Consider the following 24,011-nt stretch of genomic DNA (forward strand, 5'->3'; position numbering starts at 1 on the left):
GCTGATTTATTATCAGTGTTGTAAACAGTTGTGCTGCTTATTTTTATTTTTTATATATTTATTTACTTATTTATTTTTTGGAACCTGTGATATGTACTTTTTGGGGTTAATTCATAAAAAGTAAAAAATAAAAATAAAAACAATTTATTCAACAATTTTCTAACAATACCAATCTTTACTATCACTGTTTCTATCAATTTAACAAATCCTTGTTGAATAAAAGCTAATTTCGTTCAAAAAAAAATAAAATACTGACCTCAAGCAGATAAATGAATTTTAAATAAATGCTGTTCTTTTTTAACTTTTTATTCATCAAAGAATCCTGAAAAAAGAATCACAGGTTTCCATGTTTTTTTTTTTTTTGTTGTTGTTGTTTTTGTTTTTACATTTCCCCTATTTTACATTTGAGCCCCTGCCCCTGAGGAACTCTCTGCACTTCCCTGCTAGTCATGGACATGTTGCTTTTTATAACCTGGTCCATTTAAAAATGATTCCTATTTTATTTTTGTTTAAAATTCTGAATTGTTTCAGTTGACATGTGGGAGTTCCCGAGGACTCGTTACGCGGACTGTAACGGCTCAGAGGCGAGTGAGGAGACTGAGATTGCTGTGAATATCGGTGGCGTCAAGCACATTCTCTACGGGGACGTGCTGAACCGATATCCCGAGACGCGTTTGGCGGAGCTGGTGAACCGAGCCACGCATTCCACACAAGAAGATCTCTGTGCGCTCTGTGATGACTATGACGACTTAAAGCGAGAGTTTTACTTCGACAGAGACCCAGAGGCCTTCAAATGCATCCTAGAGCTATATTACTACGGAGAGATTCATATTAAGCAAGGAATCTGTCCCATGCGCTTCATAAGAGAGATGGACTATTGGGGGATCAACGCAAAGTATCTGGACGAATGCTGTATAAGTAGTTTAAATGAGGTGCAAACCGAGCTGGCAGAAATAGCAGAGAAGGTCAAAACCATCCTGGATGACCTGGAGGAAGATGCGACGGTCACTAGAGGCCAGAGGTGTCAAGCGTTCCTGTGGAAACTCATGGAGAAACCAGAGTCATCTTTAGCCGCGCGCGTAATCGCAGTGGTGTCGTTCGCGTTCATCCTGCTCTCCTCTGTGGTCATGTGCGTGGGGACCATCCCGGAGCTGCAAGTGGAAGATACCCAGGGTAACCTCGTGGAACACCCGACCCTTGAGTCCATCGAGACGGCTTGCATTATCTGGTTCACAGTGGAATACATTTTGCGTTTCCTGTCCTCTTCGAACCAGTTGCGCTTTGTGTTTTCCTTCATGAATATAGTAGACTTTCTAGCCATCATGCCGTTCTACGTGGTGTTGATTCTTACGCACTTGGGCACTGCTATCATGGAACTCGCCAACGTCCAGCAGGCAGTTCAGGCGTTGCGCATCATGCGCATTGCGCGCATTTTCAAACTTGCGCGCCATTCGGCAGGTCTGCAAACTCTTACATTCGCACTCAAAAGCAGCTTGAAAGAGCTGGGTCTGCTGCTCATGTACATGAGCGTGGGGATTTTCCTGTTTTCCGCGCTGGGATACACATTGGAGCAGAGCCACCCGGAGACCATGTTCACCAGCATCCCACAGTCTTTCTGGTGGGCTATCATTACTATGACCACTGTGGGTTATGGGGACATCTATCCTAAAACAACGCTGGGCAGGTGTAACGCCGCTGTCAGTTTTCTGTGTGGCGTAATAGCTATAGCGTTGCCAATCCACCCGATTATTAACAACTTTGTCATTGTTTACAGTAAGCAGCGTGTGCTAGAAACCGCTGCCAAGCATGAGATCGAACTCATGGCGTTACGCGCGAAGGAGGAAGCGCAGGAGTGTCCGGAGGCTGGAAGAACGGCTTCGGCTGGCAGCAGCTCGGTGTGGGATAGCGCTGCTGTGAGCGCGTCACAGAGTGACACATATATCCCGTTACTTGGTGATCCAGCAAATGTGTCCAAAGGCCAACCTGCCCACAAATGCAAGAACAACTAGTGATTTGCGCTTGTCCTCTGTCAATACTTCAGAATAATAAATTAATTCGGAAACAGAAATAATCAATATGAACAGTACACTGTGATTACAGTCTGGAAAACGGCTGAACTCGTTCAATAATAATTACACTAGAATTAGAATTATCTATCTATCTATCTATCTATCTATCTATCTATCTATCTATCTATCTATCTATCTATCTATCTATCTATCTATCTGTCTGTAGTTTTTGTAACTAACCCTCTGCTCAACAATAAATCATTTCATGTCAGTAATCAGATCTTCAAGCTTTTAACATAAAATGGCTCTTAATCAGGTTTATTCACCTTTTATTAACATGCCTACATAGTATATATACTGTAAGTATGTTTATACACTCCCAAGTCTCTTTTCAGAAAAGAATGAAATAAATTGTGTTACTAAGGGTCAATGCAACTATCAAAACAACACTTTATCACATTAAAGTAAAACAGTAGAGAAGTAAATTAAAAGGGTTGGTCATAATTGTAAGTAAAATGTATTCAAAAATCATTAAATGTATTGAAATCAATCATTTAAATCTTACACACATCAAAGGCTTCAAGACTCCTTGTCTCTGAAGACATCTTACGGTAATGAGAATATCTGACTGGTCTCTTAACTGAACAAGCCTGAAGGAAGAAATTGACTTGAATTTATAGATCACTCTGATTCACAACCTAATTTGTATACATTTTTTGTTTCAATGGTCTTTAAAATAAAATGACTTATGTCTGTATTACTTTTCTTTCCACATTAAACTGTTCTCTCTCATTTCTGTAGCCATTTGGCATTAAACAACAAAAAATTATTGTTTAAATTATTATTATTATTACTATGTAGATTGAGCAATAGCAATAGTTCAAAACTGTAAGACAAAACCAGTAAACAATATGTGTTTTTGCCATAGTGGTTGAATGTGCATGCTATGACTGATGTCTAAAACCTTGTAGCAATCACAATATGGTGCTTTAGATACATCAGATTATTTAAACAATTCAGTCTGGTCATAGACATCTATGAATTTACCTGTATTTTTCTCTCCCTAGTTTTTATTTTTTTAATTTTTTATCTCACCTACCCATTAAACTACAGTGTGAACTACCATCCCCCTCTGTGGGAGTTTGAATGATGTGTCACTAGAGGGTTTGAATTTTGTCGCTGTGCTTTGAGCGTCCCTCGGGTCTCAGACACTCATTTGTTGGCTCCAGAAATACATGGGTGGACGTGGATGTGGGTGTGTTTGTGTGTGGGTGTTATTCATTCTGTCTGAGTGAATTCATGCAATGAATGTATTTGTGCCCACATGGAAAGATCTTTGTGTTTGTGCGTGATGGCTGGACACTGAGATATGGCTTAAATCTGGCATGTGGGTGGACAAAAGAGCAGCCGGTGCTAATAGCCAGTAATCACTGACCCCCACCAGCACAACTAAATCAGCATCACACAACACAAAATGGGGAATACAGGCCACATATCAGTGTCTACAACATAAATAACAGCGAAATGCACCTCTATAGCTCTCACACCTTCATGTTGTTGTCCAGCTAAGAAAGAAGCACATTCCATGCAGCTGACGGAGTCCAAAATCTCAAATGCACATGGATCAGTATTGAGTTACACACACTACATTGTAACCAGAGCACATAGTCTCACAACACATTTTGGAATCTCAAAGCCTACTGCTTTTCAGTTCTAAAAATAGATTTCCCCTCTAGGAGTTCTAGGAGGTAAAATCAGCCATTACACACAAGCCGCTACATTTCTTACAAATCGTCTGTTTTTCAGAGGTCATTGTGCTTGACCTTTTGAAAGTACACAGATTTGTTTTCAAGAGACAAACAGGTGTGAGCTAATAATTTTCCACAGTTTATGTGAAACCCTGTGCTGTGAAGGATAGAATGTGAATAACTGGAATCTAATGAACAAAATGACTTTTTAAATTTGCAGATCCGCTTACAGTAAAAGTACCAAGAGGCAAAAGAAGCTGCTGTGATTTAAATGGAGTGAGAGAAAGAAACCTTCATCCACATCAAGAGTAATTTCCAGAGGAGAAAATGGAGGAAAAGCACAATTGCACAACCGATACTTTAAAGTACTGTAGAAGCCCCCTTTTTCTTTTAGAATAAAGCTATTTCTTCACAAAAAGTGCTCGCCACACTTTCAGGACTGTGGTTAAATCTAGGGAAGAGTAATCACAGTGATCAAAACTGACCTTTACTGATGGTGGGAAATTACGGAAAGAAATGGGAGAGAAAACTGAAAAGCAAAAAATAACAGGCTTATTCACCTTTCATCGGTTTAAAATTTGTTTTTTAAAATTGGGCGAAATAGGGTCTGAGGACTGAGAAGCCACAGAAGAGTGCTAGGAGGTCAGCAGAAAATTTGAGAGAAAAGACAAAGGTTTTTACATAAAGTGTTTTTAAAGCAGGCAAATTTAACAATATTAAGTTTAACTATTTATTGTGCAAAGTGCTTCAGGAAAAATGTAAAATGTTTCTGTTCAGGTCTAAAACACTCTAAAATTGATATTAAAAAATATACTGTCAACACAAAAGTTGAGAAAACTTCAAAGTTTAAGGCAATCAGCTTCAGGACATTTTGAGTTTCTTCTTGTATTCAGTTTATACAACAAAAAGTTGAGAAAACTTGTCAACTTTTGATTTTTTACAGTGAAGTTAATATATATTTTTGAAAACAATATTTAATCATTTGCTTTGGCCTGAGTAAAGTGTAATTTTTTTGTTGTTGTTGTTTGTTTTTTGCATGAAAATATATAGGGAGGGGGTCAGATGTAAAAGCAGATGAACATATTTGGGGTCCCTGGCAACAAAAAAGTTATATATAGATACATTTTTTCTGAGGTATTTATTTAATTACTTATACATATAACAATAAATGTCCTAGTCTGGACTCAAACCTAGGTCCTAATCAGCACTACAGCCAGGCATAACACATTTGCCACTTCTCAGCCAATATCAAACCAAGCCATAATTTTTATTCCCAAAACATTCCTTACCCATGGCATTCATGTGACCGTGAAATAAGCTCTTAAAACATCATAGACCAGCGTGGATTTAGAAAATTGCAACCTTTGACTGAAATCAATGAAAAAATGAGTTATGCCAAGAGTTAAGTGCAGGTTACTGGGAAGATGGCCGGGTGCCACAACCACATTAACAATACACGGTACTCAACTATGCTGTTGTGCCACCCTGTTTGCTAAATGAGGATGAAAATGAGAGCATGAAGGAGAATATAAATAATCTGGATGGTGAACACTTAACTTCCTGTTGACAGACGGCATCAAGTCATATATAAATGATGCCACTAAGGTTATATGTGCAGTGTTTAGCCGTCAATATCTCGTCAGTGCATGAAAAAGACACGTGGCTCTCAGGGAGCCATTCCTCACCACCCCATGTCATCTCAGCTGCTGTGAGGAATCTCAATCCGGTAGGACTCGCTCCACATTACAGGAAGTGACAGTCACACTATAGTCTACTCACAACAGCAAGGTCATCCTTAGAACAGCACAGACAAGCTGAGATTGAAAAGCCCAGTAAAACCCTGCTCTTAAATCTTATGGCGGCACACTCTATCTACAACATTCCCGCCCTTTAGTCAAGCAAGACCCCACAAAAGACACAATTTTATTGAAGATATATTTCACACACTGGGCTTACATTATCAGCAGACGCCTAATTAAGGAAATTGGCCATGAGTGGCAGAGCAAGCCGGGTCCAGAGCGGAGCAGGTCCATTAATCTGTATAATTAATTACTGGTATAGAGCAGACGTATGATCATATTTCTCTCAGGATATGGGCAATATTCTAAGCACAATGTTTTTGGCAAAGAGTTCTTAAAGAGTTAGCGTGACCTTTTTAAAGCTTTTTGACTAATGAATCAGTGTTTCAGATATAAATCTTATTTTACCCTCACACCCTTACATTCTCAAGCTTCAGTGTCACATGATCCTTCAGAAATCATTCAAAACATTTCTTTTTCTTATCAGTGTTGAAATGAAACAGTGGAAATGAAACATCACTGTTTCTGAAGGATCATGTGACACTGAAGCTTAAGAGAATTACTTAAATAAAAAAAATCTTAACTGTCACTTTCAGCAGTTTAAACCTTTGAACGCTAGTACATACACAAATCTTCCTTCATTAAAAAAAACTTCAGTAATAGAATCAGAGGTAAAGGATTCCTTTGACTGATTCAAACAGTTGAAATTTTGAACTGTTCAAAAGAATCAGTTCATAAGAGTCATTTGTTTCGTGAATCGAATCAGAATCAAAACAACGCGCGATGGATTCTTGCGGACTAGTATTTATATATATATATATATATATATATTTATATATAGCATATAGGCTATATGTTTAATTACACGTCATTCAATACAGACAAACCATTTGATTTAATTTTGCCTTTGAAAATGAAATACTATTAATATAGGCTATACGTGTAAGCAAATGGAGAGGAATTCATTTTGAACAATCCCATTAGCATTAATGCTTTTAGTAACGATTAAGTGGTAGTGTGGAATAGCCTAGAATGAATTATCATACTTTTCTCCTAAAATAATATTCAAACTTTTATCATTATCATTAAATATTATGCCAAATCTCCTGTCAATTTAAAATGAATGGTTACAGTAAATTCTGTTTACTGTAACAACTAAACAATGATATATGATCATTGGCCTTAAAATATTATCGGTCAACTTCAGAGTTGTTCAAGGTCACAAAGCATCTTTGTGAGTCTCTGTGAGCTCTTTAAACCTTCTAAAAGGGTTTATTCTGGCTATAAAAGTGCATAAGATTTGTGGCCTGAAAAGCATTGTTAAAGACGGTTCAGGTAATGGTCAGTCTCTCAGAGAAATTATAAAAATCATCACGCTGCACTGAACACTGAACCAATCTTCACATCCTTAATGCAATGCAGAAGGTGAAAACAGGGTCAGGCACATTCTTTTGCATTTTTGAAGATTTAAAAGTGTAAATTACATAACACTAGATTATTCCTAACCCATTATATTATCCCTTACGCATCCTTTCAACCATGTCAGATCAGTTTATTATTTTTTCACTATTTGTTATGGCTTTCTTAATGGGGACTCTACATGCCCATTCATAACTCACCATGCTATTTTTCTGCTTGAATAAATACATTTTAGTGCTTTTACAGTGATACCAATAAAAATGCAGAATCAATTACATTTTGGAAGCCCTTTATAATTTTTCTATATTTCTGCATAAATATGACCCAAAACATCATCAGATTTTCATATAAGTCCTGAAAGTAGACAAAAAGAACCGAATCAAACGAGTGAGAGAAAAATATTTTCTTTGTCATTTATTTATTGAGAAAAATGATCCAGTGTTACATATCTGTGCGTTACAAAAGTATGTGAATCTTTACTTTCAATATCTGGTGTGACCCCCTTTTGCTGCAGTAACTGAAGGTAAAGTTTCTTATAAATGCTGATCAGTCCTTCACAATAACATGTAGGAGTTTTAGCCCATTCCTTAGTGCAGAACCACTTAAACTCTGTGATGTTGGTGGGTTTCCTCCTATGAACTGCTTGCTTAGGTCCTTCCACAACATTTTAATTGGATTAAGGTCTGGACTTTGACTCAGCCATTCCAAAACATTAACTTTGTTCTTCTTTAACCATTCTTTGGTAGAATGTCTTGTGTGCTTGGGGTTGTTGTCTTGCTGCATGACCCACGTTCTCTTGAGACTCTGTTCTTAAACAGATGTCCTGACGTTTTCCTTTAGAATTTGCTGGTATAATTCAGAATTCATTGTTCCATCAATGATGGCAGGCTGTCCTGGCCAAGATGCAGCAAAACAGGCCCAAGCCATGATAATACCGCCAACATGTTTCACAGATGGCATAAGATTTTTAAACTGGAATGCAGTGTGTTCTTTTCTCCGAACATAATAGCTTCTCATTTAAACCAATAAATTCTATTTTGGTTTCATCCATCCATTAAACCTTTCTCCAATAGTCCTCTGGCTTGTCCGCATGATATTTAGCAAGCAATTTTCTTTATGAAAATCAGTGGCTTTCATCTTGCAACTCTGCCATGCACACCATGGTTGCTCAGTGTTCTCCTGATGGTGGGCTCATGAACATTAACATTAGCCAATGTGAGAAAGGTCTTTAGTTGCTTAGAAGTTACACTGTGAACTTTTGCAACCACGCAGACTATTACACGTTCTGCTTTGGAGTGATCTTTGTTGGTCGACCACTTCTTGGGAAGGAAACAGTGGTCTTGAATTTCCTCCATTTGTACACAATCTGTCTGACTGTGGATTTGTGGAGTCCAAACTCTTTAGAGATGGTTTTGTAACCTTTTCTAGCCTGATGAGCAACACCAACTCTTTTTCCAAGGTCCTTTGTTCATGACATGATTCACTTCCACAAACATGATCAGACTTTGATAGATCCCTGTTCTTTGAACAAAACAGGTCACGTACTGACATTTGATAGTTATTGCAATGACTGAAAACACCTCTGCACAGATGCAGTCTAATTTCACCTTTAAATGAACTGCTAATCCAAGATATTCACATACTTTTGCCACTCACAGATATGCAATATTGGATCATTTTCCTGAATAAATAAATGACAAAGAAACATTTTTTTGTCTCATTTGTTTGATTGGGTTCTCTTTGTCTACTTTCAAAATCTGATTATGTTTTGGGTCATATTTATGCAGAAATATAGAAAATTCTAAAGGGTTCACAAACTTTCAATCAGCACTGTATATATATATATATATGAATGAATGAGGGGTACTGGGGGTTGGAAGTTGGAACAAGGGCGCAATCTGATCATTTCTATCCTCTTTATACCCTCCATGAAAAGGTTTAATTTGCGTAAGTAGCCTTCCCTGGAAATGGCCCTTGTACACAGGAGTTATAAATCTCTACAATGCACAAATGTATTTTACTAAGATACACTAGGGATTTCTGAGGACACATAGCATACATCAAATTGATAGACAAAAAACGGATATAGACAGATATAGTGAAATTACAGTTTGTAATGCATTAATAAAAGTAATAACAGACAGAGTTATAAAAGACAAGTGTACACATTTAAAATTTTATTTTTTTCTGAAACCACATTTCCCTCAGGACCTACCTCTAATTACTTTGATTAGAATTTAGTGCCCTCTGCTGACCAACATCAGGTTTTCTTTCTTTAAAAATAGTACCAAACCGGTATTTTCATTAAAAAAATACCTTGAAATCGCTACCTGATTGCCTAATCCTAACCCCTCCCCCACACCTAACCCTAAACCTACCAATACTAGGGGGGTAATAATCTGGCAGGGGTCAGAACTGGGCACAACACCGGATTTAAAAGCACAAATTATACTTGGAATAAGTTAACTGGAAACTCTCAGTATTTTACTCTATTATTTTTTCAAAAATATTTGTAAATAGAGATTTTAGAGTTCAAAAAAACTTTTTAAAAATGAAATAATCCATGTTGATTTCGCCCCTAGCTGTTATAAATTCACTGTAAACCACGGCTTCTTGGGGCTTATTGCTTTATTTTATTATATGATTTTCTTAGTCCTTGATGCCAAGGTCAGTGGCAGCAATTTCAGTGATGTTTCTACCCTTCATGTGTTCAGGTGTTTGACAAGTGATTTTATCATCATGAAATTTTTGTTTTTCATTCATACGCAGCCAATGCCATAGATATGCCAAACTAGAGTTGCAGTGCCATGGATTACCAGACAGCACAGCATACAAACGTCCATCCAATATACCTGGAGTTAGGTTTTGCAGATAGTTGTTTCTGAGGTCAAGGAAAACAAGTTCGTCCTGCTTGAGGAAAATTCCAGCAGGCAGGTTCTCCAAACGGTTGCCACTCAAGAACATCTGGCGAAGGTTTGGATTACCAGTGAATGCTGATGCTTCTAAAGACTTTAGTCTGTTGTTTTCCAGGTACAGAGCCTCAAGTTTGGGCAGAGAGGTCAGAGCTCCAGGAGTCAGTTCCTCCAGCTGATTATTTTTTAAATCTAAGCTCTCGAGATTGTTGAGTCTTTGCAGGAAGGCCACGGGCAGCTGGGAGAATTTGTTAGATGACAAATCTAACCTCTGGAGAGAGTTGTTTACAGGTAGACAGTCAGCATCTATCTCAGAGAGCAGGTTATCTGAGAGTGTGAGCTCCACAAGAGGAGAATGATGAAACACTTGCGATGATAAAGCTGTCAGTTTGTTACCTATTAGGATAGGATCATATTATTAACCAATAAACATAAACACACATAGACAAGTGTGCTTGTTCTGATTCTCCAGTACTTTGAAGAAATCATTTGAGAAATTTGTCCAGTGAATCCATCAGATATTCGTTCCTGACCGATTCAGTGTTTTTAAGATAATTGGCTGAGAGAATGATTTAAAGGGATATAAAAATAAAAGTTCTTCATTATTTATTCACCTTCAAGTTGTTCAAACAGGTATGATTTTAACAATGACAGAATTTTTATTTTTGGGTGAACTGTACTTTTAAAGACAAACTCACCTGTTTGTTTTTTAATGGATCAACTGGGGAAATGATTAAGAGATAATTGTTCCTAAATGATTCAGCGTTTTTGAACACTTTGGTTGGGAAAATGATTTAATGACTCATTTACTTGTTTAGTTCCTGAATGAGTCAGTGTTTTTGAACTAATAGATTGAGGAAATGATTCAATGGCTTCAATTGTTTCATTCTAAAGTCAGCATTTTTTAAATAAATCACTAATGTAAATTTAGTGATTCAATGACTCACCATAAAGACTGAATTCAAAATATCATACAGCCATTACTTCAGAAATAGTAGTGTACTGTAGTATACTTTTACAAATTCAGCCATATAACATTGTTTTGCTCATGAATCAGAATGATTCAGTGGTTTTGAATGAATCGGTGAATGATGGATAACTCACTCAAAAAAAACTCACTTGTTAGAACAAATCCATGATACTCATAAAACCATAAATACTCTCTATGGGATGCACCAACACAGACAAATGGATTAAATTTGAGAACCGTAACTAAGCAAACACTAAACACACACACTCATTACCTGTAAGGTCAAGCACATGGAGATTAGACAGGCCCAAAAGCAGGTCCGCGGGTAATGTACGCAGCTGGTTTCTGATCAGACTGAGCTGCCTCAGATGGGACAAGATCTTCAGGTCATCAGATGTTATGGAGCTTAAATTGCTGAAGCGGACACTGAGGTCTGTAGTGTTACCTGGGAAGGCCTTGCTGGGTAACTGTTTGAAGTTAACAGACACACAAATGACTTGGACCTCATCGGATCTGAAGACAAGTCTGCATTTTCCTGGGTGCGAAACACTCTGCGTATAAGCAAAGCAGCGGAGTAGCACTGCAAGTGTTAGAAAATAATAGCTGTACATATTCATGACAAGACACAACAGAAATAAGATTAAATGAGGATCTTAATAGAGACCTCAATGTCTCAGTCTTGAACTGATTCTGCTTTTATAACCTGAATCACGGATTTTCCAGGTCAACGTTTGGTTTAAATGCTTGTGCAACATTGGACTTTTATTAATCAATTTTTGTGAATCATTTACAACAATGGAAAAGGGCATGCTTTTTTAACTCTTTGTAAACGACAATGGCACCATATCTTAAGTAAAATAATATTTTCACATTTTTTCAGGTTAATTCTTACAGTGCCTCACTGAATATCATCTAATATTTTAACATTTAAGCTACCCACCTGTTTAAATACTGCAATCTATAAAAGCTGTATCTTCTTATAAACAAGTAACGATGACCATGCTAACGTTTTTGTTTCCTGTATAAACGCAACAGATGAGTTTTAAATCACCACACCAGAAGGAGTCAATCAAATAAAGCTTTTTTATTAACAATTTCACAATGTTTCAACGGTTTGTCAGTGGTAACATGGCAAAATGATAAAACAGAAAATGTTTGGACCGGAGGTCTTCATGTTCCACTATGCATACAGATTGGGTCTAATTTTTGTCACAGCAGTTAATAAAATGCTAAAATGTGCTACGAATTGCATCATTGCATCATGTAATATCAGTCTTTAATAATGCATACATTTTGAGCAGATAGTTATGCTCTTGAGCAGAAGTAATGCTCTTTGAAAAGCCGTTTTCTTTGATATAATGCATGATAAAAATATAATCTATCACTAAATATTTATCTGTTTTTCCTAACAAAAATAGATATAATACTTGAGTATATAAATTCAAATGATCATGTATTTGCAGAGCCAAAGTAGGCCTATATATTCTGTTTCAAACACACACTCAGGCAAACAGTCACACTGATTGACAACCTTGCAAGGAGACCAAAAACTTTAAAATTCTTTAACTTAATTAAAAATGTTTTTGAAAAACTGTAGAGTTTACAAAGACATAAAACACTCTTAAAATGGCTTAAAATTGAAACTACACCCTTTAGATGAATTATGGCTTGTTCCGTTTTAAACATTAGACCGCCCCTTTCCCAGTCATTTATACTTGTGAAGTTTGGCACTTGGAAGGCCTGCTATTTGCCAAAATGAACACCATGACATTCTCCGCTTTCATAGTTCCCAGATGGATTATCACCTATCCAACCTTCACCAAGGTTAGCTGAAATTAAAAGAGGAGAGAAGTTTCAGGTCAACGAAAAAAAAAAATTTAATATGGCAGACATTTCACATCCCATTCTCTATTCAACCACACACAACACACAGTTTTCAGATCCGCCTCATTCAATCAAACTAAGCCAGACTTTTTTAATTCAGCCAAACACACAAACATGCCCACTCATATTAGTGCATCAAACACAATATCACTATCAAAACTTGTCCTAGTTATAGTCCCTCACATTGGAAAAAACCCCACTATTAATGCCATACTTCAAAAACAGCTTTAAAACCAAAGCATAAACACACATACACAAATACATGCTAAGGCACCACTGTGGTTACCCCACAAACTCAACTCCTCAGAAGTCTAATACATCGTCATCATCCATTTCAACATCAAGAGACCAACCCCAGTCCTTCAGGCCCAACTCAAGCAATCTGGAACAAAGAGGAGTCATTCGGCCTCATGTAAAAATATTAAATGGAAAAAAAATGATGGCCACCCATGTTTAACTGAAAGTAGACAGGTAAATTTTTTGAAAAAGAGTCTTTAATTTAAGTTCTGCAAAGATGTGAGAGTGACAGTTAATTGTAATTTTTTTTTATCGGAAAGTCTGATATTTAATCAGATACCGTGTTAAAAATGCTCAGTTAGAATTAGATGCCAATATTATGGAATTAAAAGAGAGATTGCATTGTAAGTGGATTTTTTTAGCATTTACACTCAAGCAAAGAAGATCTATTCCGTTTTAGATGCATACAGAGAACAGAACAGACAGCCAAATATCTGAAGGTGAAGTTTTAGGGCAGCACAGACAAGCAGCAAATCTGGGCGGTAAGCAGTGATGCAGTGTACTTACATATAAGCACAAGTGGGGAAGGTGAAAGGTCAAAGGTGAACAGGTCAATGAAGTATGATACGGAGAATGGGGCCAGGGCTATAAAAGGTTAGCAGTATAATGTAAGCTACTAAATACCGGCGCAACTTCACAGCCAACTTCACAACTTCATGTGCCAGGTTAACATATGCAGCATCTACATTTACCTTGATTGAAGCTGCAGTTCACCCGAAAATGAAAATGCTGACATTATACATTCACTTTAATTTTGTTCCAAACCCATATGTAATTTTTAAGAATTTACACTGCTTTTCTTCCAAAGTGGCAACAACTGCCAAGCTCCAAAAATGGACAAAGTTAATTAAACTGATCAAATTACTAGTCTATACAAGTTTATTTTTGGGTGATTTTTTCTTTTAATTGAGCAAATGATTGTTTTTAAAGCGACTTGCAAATAAGGATCTATACAAATATAAGGAGCAACAACATTCTCAAAAGTTAAGCAGAAGAGTTCAAGCTAGTACAGAAGTGTAAGTAGGAAACAGTAAAGAAGATTTTAATGACCATAGAAAATGACTTTGTATAGTGTCAAAGCATGATAAAATATCAGCCTCCTTAACAAAATTGTGGGCTAGAAACTAATGGCATGAGTTTGGCCCCTACGCAATATAATATTAACGGAACTAGAATATATTATTAACAGAAACTGGGAGTGTCAATATAGGTAAATTAATTAAATCACAAATCATTTTGCGAATCCAGACATTTCAAGAACTGTATGTTCTTCTATAATAATTTATTTTTTAGCTGTTTAATTAAGATAATTAAAATTAACATTAATATTAAAATAAATATATACACATTTTATATAATTCAATAATAATTTAATATCATTCCCCTTGTAGTGGGCCTCACCTCCTGGTTGAGAACCATTGCTTTATAAATCCCCCGTATGTTAAACTCAATTGACTGCGTGTAACATTATTCTCCCTCAAGACCCTTTGTAAGTAGCTGTTGATCTGTGAAGCGGTTCTCACCTGGTCTTGGGTGAGGGCTGCTGTCGGGTGGAATGCACTTTGATGGCTCCTCTGTGTGAAAGTCTGGGAGATGAACGGGCTGACAGGTGAGGAGAGGGCTGAGGGGACAGGCCAGTTGGTGATGCCTCGGAGGGAGGAGAAGCTATAGCTATGCTTGATGAGTGGGCTACAGGTTTCCGTGGGACCCTCTTGAGTAAGCGGCTGACCCATTTCTGCTGCTCTTCTGTGGAGTTGGCCAGCAGCAGTAGCTCTTTTGCTGTAGACATGTCATAGTTCACTGGAGAAAAAACAAACCAAACAGGTCAGTTTCAATCCAATGTGGAGGTTCAAAAGTCCATATTTTAAATAAATAAACAAACATTTGGAGTCAGAATGGATGCATTAAATTCATAAAAAGTGGCAGTAAAGACATTTATAATGTTAATAATGTTAAAAAGAATATGTAACGTAAAATGTAAAAAACAAAAATTGTACCAAATATATTAATCAGCGCAACTGTTTTCAGCTTTGACAATAAGAAATTACACTGTAGACTGAAGCAATAGCAGCTAAAAATTTTGCTTTGTTATTACAGATATAAAATAAATTTTACAACATATTAAAATATAAACTTTTTTTAATTGTAATGATATTTCACAATATTACTGTATATTTTTAATAAAATACATGCAGCCTTGGTATTTTATAAAATCTTACTGATCACAAACTTTTAGTAGATATTAGTAGATAACTTTTAGATATTGATATTAATTAATTTCTTTACAAAAAATTATATATATATTTTTTTATATATTATGAATATATCAAATATTTAAAATAAATAATCAAAGGAATTTATGGCATCTTCTATATCTTAATGCATATTTCATAACAGTACCAAAAATGCAAAATTCGAAGCTACAGATGGCAATATAAATCTGAATGTGTGGTGCTTTGTGAGTGTGACCTCCTGACCTCTGCAAGGAGCTAGGACCTCTTCTTTGCAATCTATGTGGTCTTTATGGCATTTGATTCGGCAGCGTCTGCACTCCAGGGCTGGTGGGGGCTTGAAGACGTGCCACAGAGGCCTTGGACATGCTTCACAGCTAGAGGGGAAGTGGTAAAGCGTAAGCACGAACTCGTGACCTTTGTGTGGGATAAATGACGACCTTTCGGCTGCCGATAAGGCTTCCACAGCAAGCTCCTCTTTCTTACTCTCTCCCTCATTAGCATATAATATCTACAGACATAACAGAAGAAAAAAAAAGAGGTTTGGTAGGGTTAAATGATAAAAGAATGATAAAACATTTCCTGGAGGGACAAATTAAGCATGTTACCTGAAAGATGCGTGGGATTTCTCTGGGATCTGCGCGGTACACGTCTGTCTGAGTGACAGGTCTCACATGGAAGAGTTTGCTAAGAGGGGAAAAAGGCGGCAAAAAATTAAATGGGCTGGCTAATGTTGTGCAAGAGAGCAGTAAATGTTTTATGTATTTGAACTGCATATAAAATTTCAATCCATTTGGATTACTCAGTTTTAACTAATAAACTTAATGTGGTGCATACACTGTAAAAAGTGAAAGTTGACTTAATTTAAAAAAATTGAGGAAACCCGTTGCCTTAAAATTATTAAGTACATAATAATTTAAAAAATAAAAGTTAAATGAACTTGACAATTCAATTAACTTATTTTTTTTAATTATCACTTGTATCTGTCAATCATATACAACCATACAATCATATACATATGTGCATATTTGTCCATTCATATATATATATATATATATATATATATATAAATGAAACGAAACAGGTAAAATGTCTATAATAGTGATAATAAACTGAATGTTTTTTTTTAAAAACACAATAACCAGGTTTATATATTTATCAATAAATCTATCCAATTTGTTTAAATCTCATACATTTTAACTGAGTATTGTTTGTTACACACCTAACCATATTTTAACCATGTTCGTATTTTTTTATTGAATACATTTGATTGTTTTAACAATGAACAGATTTTGCTGATTCTAAGAAATCTGAATAAATGCATTTTACATATATGACTATTTAAATAAAATCAAATAGGTGCAAATAGTTAATACAAAAATATTCCATGAATATGCCATGATTTTTTTGAGGGCAGAAATCTTAAACGTTTAATTTATGTATAACTGACAAATATGTATCACTTTAAGTTTATTAGTTTATGTTAAAACGCTATAATACAAGTTGATGGAAATTTTACATACAATTCAAATATCATAAATATTTTTTAAACTCACTCTATGTCCAGAATCATGAAGGGACTGGACTGCTCTCTGTCTTGCTCCGAGTCATAAAACAGGATCTTCTTGCTGCTAACCACCACATACTGCAATTTACACAAAGATAGACACACAGATGATCAGAGAGGGTTTGTTGTTGCGACATGCGAGTGTGCATGTTTAAACCTTTACCTTCTTTTCCCATCCAAACCGTTTGGCATTTTTGGTAGGCATTGAGAGCCATCCTTCAAGACTCGAATCTGTGGTAAAAGAAAAACAGAAGAGTTTTTTTTTTACAAATTTTATTTAAAATTACAGAGCCACACAGGTTTTGTCAAACTGAAAATGACCAGGCAGACTCATGTTTCTTCAAGAAATTGGAAGTCTCTTGGAATAAAAAGGTTTCAGTAGTGTTAATGGACTTTCAGAAAACACACAAGGTGATCAGTGTGATTATGTGCAAAATTATGTCCAATCTAATGAGCATCACACCATGTTGGAAAGTGCGGCTGTGTTTCAAAACATAATGCAGTGGTTTCCAACCTTTCGTCTTATGTATCAACATCAGACCAGAACTGTTGTAGAGGAAATATATTCTGCTATGAGAATCACAATTATTATTGTAAGTTTTTAATATCTCAGTGTGTTAAGCCATTAATTACAATAAATAAAGTAATTAAAAAACAATTTGAAACATTTTTAATTATTGATTTTCTTTTTCTTTTTTTAAAATCCCTAATGTTTTTTAAGTAATTATTTTTATAGGTTAAACAAAGCCAATTATATAGGTTAAACTGGTTTTATAGATTAAATGAAGCAACAACAAAAAAACAATTCCCTGCTTTAGGTATGCGTACACCTGCTTGGGAATCACTGACCTAGTGAGTTGCCTACCTAGACAGCATTTTTGAATTTCATAGGCTCATTTATGCCCCAAAATTCTGTCTAGGTGTTTAGTATTTGAACTCCACACCGAAGGAAGGTAAAGGAGAGCAAGGGGCAGTATACATGCTGAATTGTTTCCATGCAGGGTCACCTGCAGACTCTTGTTCAGTAGGCTTCTCATATGTGAGGGCAGGCCTTTGCCCCCACTCGACTTCCTCATCATCCTCTTCCTCTGAGTCGGAGGAGAACCGAGGAGTGATCCGGCATGGCCGGGTATCAATACACACTGACTTTGAGCTTCGTTGGTATGTGAAGGACATGGACTCCGAGGTGTGTGAGTGTGTAATGCGCACTACAGCGGTGAGGGTGGGAAGGAGTGAAAGAAGAATGAAGGACAAGAAGCAAAAGATGCATAAATTTAGTATGCCACCGTGACCAGGGGAAGAAAGGAACATTAAAAAGAGGGGAAGTAAACAAAAAAGATAGAGAGGGAAATGGAGAACAGGTAAAAGAGAAAAACAGTGGCAGTAATTGTGGCGAGTGGGTGGGGCCGAGAGCCGTGGGAACAGAGCGAGGCTGGTGGAGTTAGTGATAATGAGCGACACCTGCACCACTCACCGATCTAGAGTCCCACGGAGGAGCTCTGGAAGGATAAAAGGAGGAGCGACGACGAGAGAGGACCACGCCTGGTCTTTTATTTGTGTTTTGTGTGCAGCAGTCATCCATGAGGGGCTGCTGCTTGACTTTCAGTTTTGTGTTTATTTTATTATTTAAGTGTTTAAATGTTCGCCGGTTCCGGGCTCCTTCTTCCCTCTCTCGTCTCTAGTCTCTCCTCATCCTTCCAGAGCTCCTCCGTGGGACTCGAGACCGGTGAGTGGCACAGGTGTCGCTCATTATCATTAACTCCACCGGCCTCGCTCCGTTCCCAGGGCTCTCGGCCCCCGCCCCACTCGCCACAGTAATGTATTGATTATGTGTTCTAAAGTCAGTGGATATTCATGGATAAAATTAAATTAATGAATGAATAGATAGATAGACAGGTAGATAGATAGATAGATAGATAGATAGACATGCTAGGTGTTTTTAAGTTTTAGAATGTACAGTGAGTGCTTCTATTTATATTGAATGGTTTGAGGTTGCACAACACATTGTATTGCCCAAAATGAATTAAATAGTGGTATAAATGAAACATTTGTGTCTTAAGCCCATCCCTAGCATCGATTATGGCATGAATTACCATATTAGGCGGTCCTGTGCTTGATGGGTCATAACCTGGATAGTTACCTGGATAAGCGTCATCCTCCAGGTCGTTGCCGGTGCTGCTGATGCTAGTGGTGTCCAGAGAATGGATGCTGAGAGAGGTGATCTGACAGCGCAGACGCTCAATATCACTGTCTTTACTGTCCATGGCCATCTGCATCTCCAGTCGCACCTGAGACTCCTCTGCTAATGTCTGCAAACAGAACAACAGGTTTATATATTTATGCAGAATTGTGGCTAGGTTCCCTGGTGGTTACATTTCTTTTAAATGTATGTATTTAATGTCACTTACAGCCTGCATTTCATTGATTTCTCTCTGGTATTTGATGATGGTGTTGTTGAGTTTATCTTTCTCTGTGCGGAGCAGCGACTGGAGCTGTCTGTTCTCCTTCTCCTTCTTGCGGACGTCAGAGTTGTTGCCTTGCGGTGTTCTGACATCATTCTTCTTCATAACCTCAGCCAGCTTATTTATAGCCTACAATCCAAACATCTGATATAATTTACCTGAGACATGCTAATAACACCTATTTTAAGATACGAGAACAACATGGCCAAAAATATTGGCACCCTTGGTAAATATGATCAAAGGCGGCTGTGAAAATGAATCTGCACTCTTAATCCTTTTGATCTTTTGTTTAAAAAAATTAACAAAAATCTAACCTTTCATTGGATAATAAGAATTTAAAATGGGGGGAAATATCATTATGAAATAAATGTTTTTCTCTAATACACATTGGCCACAATTAACGGCACCCTTTTATTCAATACTTTTTGAAACCTCCATTTGCCAGTTTAACAGCTCTAAATTTTCTCCTATAATGCCTGATGAGGTTAGAGAACACCTGACAAGAGATCAGAGACCATTCCTTCATCCAGAATCACTCCAGACCCTTTAGATTCCCAGCTCCATGTTGGTGCTTCTTCTCTTCAGCTCACCCCACTCATTTTCTACAGGGTTCAGGTCAGAGGACTGGAATGGCCAGCAGAAGCTTGGTTTTGTGCTCAGTGACCCATTTTTGAGTAGTTTTTGAGGTTTGTCTTTGGATTATTGTAAAAGTTGGAAGATCCAAACATGGCCCATTATAAGATTTCTAACAGAGTCAGTCACTTATTGATTTTTTTATCTGTTGGTATTTGATAGAATCAAAGATGTCATGTGTCTAAACAAGATGTCCAGGACCTCCAGCAGAAATATAGGCCCACAACATTAAAAATACAGCAGTATATTTCATTGTATACATGGGGTACTTTTTATCCCTGTGTTCACCAAACCCATCTTGAGTGTTTGCTGCAAAAAGCTCATTTTTTAGTTCCATCTGACCATAGAAGCCAGTCCCATTTGAAGTTCCAGTCGTGTATATAACTGAATATGCTGAAGTTTGTTTTTGGATGAGCGAGGAGAATTTTTCTTGAAACCCTCCCAAACAACATGTGGTGATGTAGATGCTGTTTGACAATTTATCTTTAAAGTTCTCTGACCCCGAGACTCAACTATTTTCTGCAATTCTCCAGCTGTGGTCCTTGGAGAGTCTTTAGCCACTCAAACTCTCCTTCTCACTGTGCATTAGGACGATATAGACACACGTCCTCTTCCAGGCAGTTTCGTAACATTTCATGTTGATTGGAAATTCTTGATTGGAAATTATTGCCCTGATGGTGGAAATGGGAATTTTCACTGCTCTAGCTGTTTTCTTAAAGCCACTTCACTAATTTGTGAAGCTCAATTATCTTTTGCTGCACATCAGAAATATATTCTTTGGTTTTTCTCATTGTGATGGATGGTTAAAGGAATTTTGGCTTTGTTTCTCCTCCTATTTATATTTCTGTGAAACAGGAAGCCATGGCTGGATAATTTCATGTTCATAATCAACCTGGAGTGCTCAAAATTGTGAATATGAATGGGAATATACTTCAGAGATATTTTAATCATAAGAATTTCTAGGGGTACCAATAATTGTGTCCAATGTGTATTTGAGAAAAACATTGATTTCATTATGATATTTCCCCCTATTTTAAATTCTTAAAATCCAATGAAAGGTTAGATTTTTGTGAATTTTTAAAATAAAAGATCAAAAGGATTAACAATGCAGGTTAATTTTCACAGCCTTCTTTGATCATATTTACCAAGGGTGCCGATATTTTTGGCCATGATTGTACATGTATACAGCAGTTATAAACTCTTGATTCAAATAAGCCAAACAGACCTGAATCTTGAGGGTTCGCTCAACCTCTATGTGCTTCTCGAAGGACAGGACCAAAGATTTCGTCTGTTTTTCTTCTTCTTTGGCTTTCTCCAGCTCTATGTATACACATTTATAAATGGTAAAGCACATATGAACATTATACCATTGATTCATTTATATTATTATAATATTAACCGACATTCAGCAGCCTACTCACTATGCTGTAGGTGTTTGAGCTGATTGTTGAGCTCTTCTTTCTCATTAGCCAGGTTGCCAACATCCACAGTCAGTGTGCGGTTCGATTCCTCCAGCTTGCATTACATAAAATATTAAAAAATGTAATTAATTACTATTAATTAATGTTTATGTTGTGTGTACAGACAAATTATTATTTCTGATCATTTATTATATATTTACTTATGAATTAAATACATTCTTATACTCACCGAGCTGATGGTATTATCCTTTTCGCTGAGTTCCTGCCGGTGTCTGGCGTTCATGTCTTTGATCTCTAGCTCCTTCATGATCTTTTCTTTCTCCAGGTCTGAGTATTGCTCCTCAGCGATGGTGCGTGCCAATTCTTCAGCGTCTGCCTTTGTCAGGCTTGCCTCTAGCTGTGTTGCTAATGAGTCCCTACAGAAACACACATGAACCGGTTTGTATATGAATAGGAATTCAGTGTACAAAGATGCAAGTATAGATATTGTTATCTGTTTATTCATTCTATTTGCATCTATTTATGTACCATACTAGCCTTGCACTAATTGATGTGGTTTCACATGCATATGTGACCCTGGACCACAAAACCAGTCATAAGGGTAAAATAAGCTTTCCATTGATGTATGATTTGTTAGGATAGGACAATATTTGGCCGAGATACAACTGTTTGAAAATCTGGAATCTGAGGGTGCAAAAAAATCAAAATATTGAGAAAATCGCCTTTAAAGTTGTCCAAATGAAGTTCTTAGCAATGCATATTACTAATCAAAAATTACATTTTGATATATTTATGGTAAGAAATTTACAAAATATCATCATGGAACATGATCTTTACGAAATATCCTAATGATTTTTGGCATAAAAGAAAATCGATAATTTTGACCCACACAATGTATTTTTGGATATTGCTACAAATATACCCCAGCGACTTAAGACTGGTTTTGTGGTCCAGGTTCACACATTAATCCTTTCTCCTCGCTGGGAAAAAGCTGTGGCTTTATTGATCAACTATGTTATTCATCCTCTGTACCACTAGGAGGCGCTCTGCCTATGATGTGGAATACACTAGCAGCATAGATGGCTTCAAAGCCAAAAGCCAAAGATGAAAAGCCAAGAAACTCACATTTCCATTTTTTTATTTTATTAAAACGTAAAGCTACATTTTGTAACGTTTGGCCCTCTAGCGGTTGAAACTACAAGTTACTTGTTAAGAAACATTGTTTTGGTCATTACATGAGTTCTGCACAGAATTATCTATCTGATAGATCATGATTACAGGTGATAGTGTCAAACGAAAATAGTTAGGTAGCGCAGTTTATAAAAAAGTCCAGTCATTTTCATATGTCCTGCCATCCTGTTTCAAAAACAAATACTTGTGTGGAAATACACACCTCTCTTCCTGCAGGTCCTCCATTCTCTGCTGAGCATCATTGTAGAGTTTAGCCTTTTCATCACTGTCCTCCTTCAGCTCTCGAATCTGAGTCTTATACAGTTTCTAAAAATCAAGGAAAAATGTTTCAGTTTAAAACAAATATGAGGACACCGATACAAAAACCAATCCAAATACATCCCTCCACACATTTACTGACAAAATATGTTAAAGCCTGATCAGACATACTGTGAAGTACTGCTCTGACTCCAACTGGTCCTTCAGCTCTTTCAGCTGTTTGTCAGCTTCTTCTCTCTCCCTGAGTGGACAAAGAGAGCTTTTTGCATTGCATGCACAATATGTGTGCTATGTAACATTATGCGTATTAGTGTTTCGCTTTGTAAGTTTAGAAAAACAGGATAAAAGCCTGTTCACACAAAGAGTGATAACTATAATCAAGTTTTATTAATCATTCTAATTCTATGAGAATAGGGACAATCACACCGCAACTTTAAAGACAATGACACAGAAGAACAATATCGCTGTAATATATATCATCCATCATGAAACCTAACTCACCTGCGTAGTTCTTGATTTTGTTTCTCCAGGCTGTGTTTGAGCTCCAGCAGATGGTTGAGTTCTTGTTTGAGCTGTTTCTCCGAGGAGAGCAGGGTGCTGACCTCCTGCCTCTGTACATTGAGATCTGCCTGAAACAGAGTCTTCTTCTGAGTCTCCTGCTGCACACGTAAACTCAGCACCTCCACCTGTCATATACATATACACAAAAGACTGGATTTAATATCTTGGACTCTCCACACACCATGTGATGCATATATGTAATTTTAAAATGCCTTTAATTTTAAGTTTAAAATAAAGTTTCATCCAGAAATATGTGCCAAAAATAGTGTTGAAGTGCTGAAAATATGGGCAAAAAACACAACATATTACAAAGATGTGTTGAGACAGATAGCTAGAGCCAGGCAAGAAGAGCAGTCAGATGGGTGTACCTCCTCGGTGAGTTTTTCTTTGAGCGAGCGGAGCTCCTGAAGCTCGTGTTTGGCTTGCTTGTAGTCACAGTCTAATACTGAGTTTTCCTTCTCCAGCTGCATCAGTCTGTTTTCCAACTGTTGCTTAGCAGATCGTTCTTCCAGCAGCTTATGCTCCATATCTGTCACACAAACACACAACATCACCAAACGGCGAACGAGCCACAGGTTTGTACTACAGACTTTGGAACGATTTACTCAGCTAGAACAAAAAAAAATGGAATAGTCATTTTGGAATGAGG

The 24,011-nt window shown here is 37.0% G+C and overlaps 3 protein-coding genes across 7 annotated transcripts in view; 1 reads left to right on the forward strand and 2 right to left on the reverse strand.

Annotated features, from left to right (window-relative positions):
• Positions 1–446: 446 nt before the first annotated feature.
• kcnf1a (potassium voltage-gated channel, subfamily F, member 1a) lies at positions 447–2,148 on the forward strand. 2 transcript variants are annotated; one of them, XM_058756558.1, is made up of 2 exons: positions 447–1,618; positions 1,775–2,148. In XM_058756558.1, the coding sequence occupies exons 1-2, from the start codon at positions 537–539 to the stop codon at positions 2,007–2,009; spliced, it is 1,317 nt and encodes a 438-aa protein (XP_058612541.1). In that variant the 5' UTR covers positions 447–536; the 3' UTR covers positions 2,010–2,148. The 2 variants fall into 2 exon arrangements, with proteins under 2 accessions (XP_058612541.1, XP_058612540.1); XM_058756557.1 differs by having other exon boundaries at positions 447–2,148.
• A 5,273-nt stretch (positions 2,149–7,421) lies between these two features.
• On the reverse strand, positions 7,422–11,545 carry LOC131527343 (leucine-rich alpha-2-glycoprotein-like). Its single transcript, XM_058756374.1, has 2 exons — positions 11,132–11,545; positions 7,422–10,283 (listed from the first exon to the last, which is right to left on the reverse strand). The coding sequence occupies exons 1-2, from the start codon at positions 11,472–11,474 to the stop codon at positions 9,625–9,627; spliced, it is 1,002 nt and encodes a 333-aa protein (XP_058612357.1). The 5' UTR covers positions 11,475–11,545; the 3' UTR covers positions 7,422–9,624.
• Positions 11,546–11,921: 376 nt separating this feature from the next.
• The window catches only part of rock2b (rho-associated, coiled-coil containing protein kinase 2b), a 34,269-nt gene continuing 22,179 nt past the window's right edge, over positions 11,922–24,011 (reverse strand). Inside the window, exons 18-34 of one of the 4 annotated variants that reach the window (XM_058754875.1) lie at positions 23,731–23,891; positions 23,303–23,487; positions 22,973–23,042; positions 22,746–22,849; positions 21,582–21,768; positions 21,353–21,446; positions 21,157–21,251; positions 19,245–19,427; positions 18,977–19,145; positions 17,844–18,044; positions 17,000–17,067; positions 16,826–16,914; positions 15,878–15,956; positions 15,516–15,780; positions 14,562–14,838; positions 13,042–13,123; positions 11,922–12,686 (exon numbers count right to left, since the gene is read on the reverse strand). In XM_058754875.1, coding sequence (XP_058610858.1) covers positions 13,045–13,123; positions 14,562–14,838; positions 15,516–15,780; positions 15,878–15,956; positions 16,826–16,914; positions 17,000–17,067; positions 17,844–18,044; positions 18,977–19,145; positions 19,245–19,427; positions 21,157–21,251; positions 21,353–21,446; positions 21,582–21,768; positions 22,746–22,849; positions 22,973–23,042; positions 23,303–23,487; positions 23,731–23,891 — 2,306 coding nt within the window. In that variant the 3' untranslated portion in view covers positions 11,922–12,686; positions 13,042–13,044. Of the gene's footprint in view, positions 12,687–13,041; positions 13,124–14,557; positions 14,839–15,515; positions 15,781–15,877; positions 15,957–16,825; positions 16,915–16,999; positions 17,068–17,843; positions 18,045–18,976; positions 19,146–19,244; positions 19,428–21,156; positions 21,252–21,352; positions 21,447–21,581; positions 21,769–22,745; positions 22,850–22,972; positions 23,043–23,302; positions 23,488–23,730; positions 23,892–24,011 lie in introns of those variants that run through there. The other 3 variants (XM_058754876.1, XM_058754877.1, XM_058754878.1) reach the window with 3 other exon arrangements.

The sequence above is a fragment of the Onychostoma macrolepis genome, chromosome 20, assembly GCF_012432095.1.
Source record: "Onychostoma macrolepis isolate SWU-2019 chromosome 20, ASM1243209v1, whole genome shotgun sequence".
NCBI classification, from domain to species: Eukaryota; Metazoa; Chordata; class Actinopteri; order Cypriniformes; family Cyprinidae; genus Onychostoma; species Onychostoma macrolepis.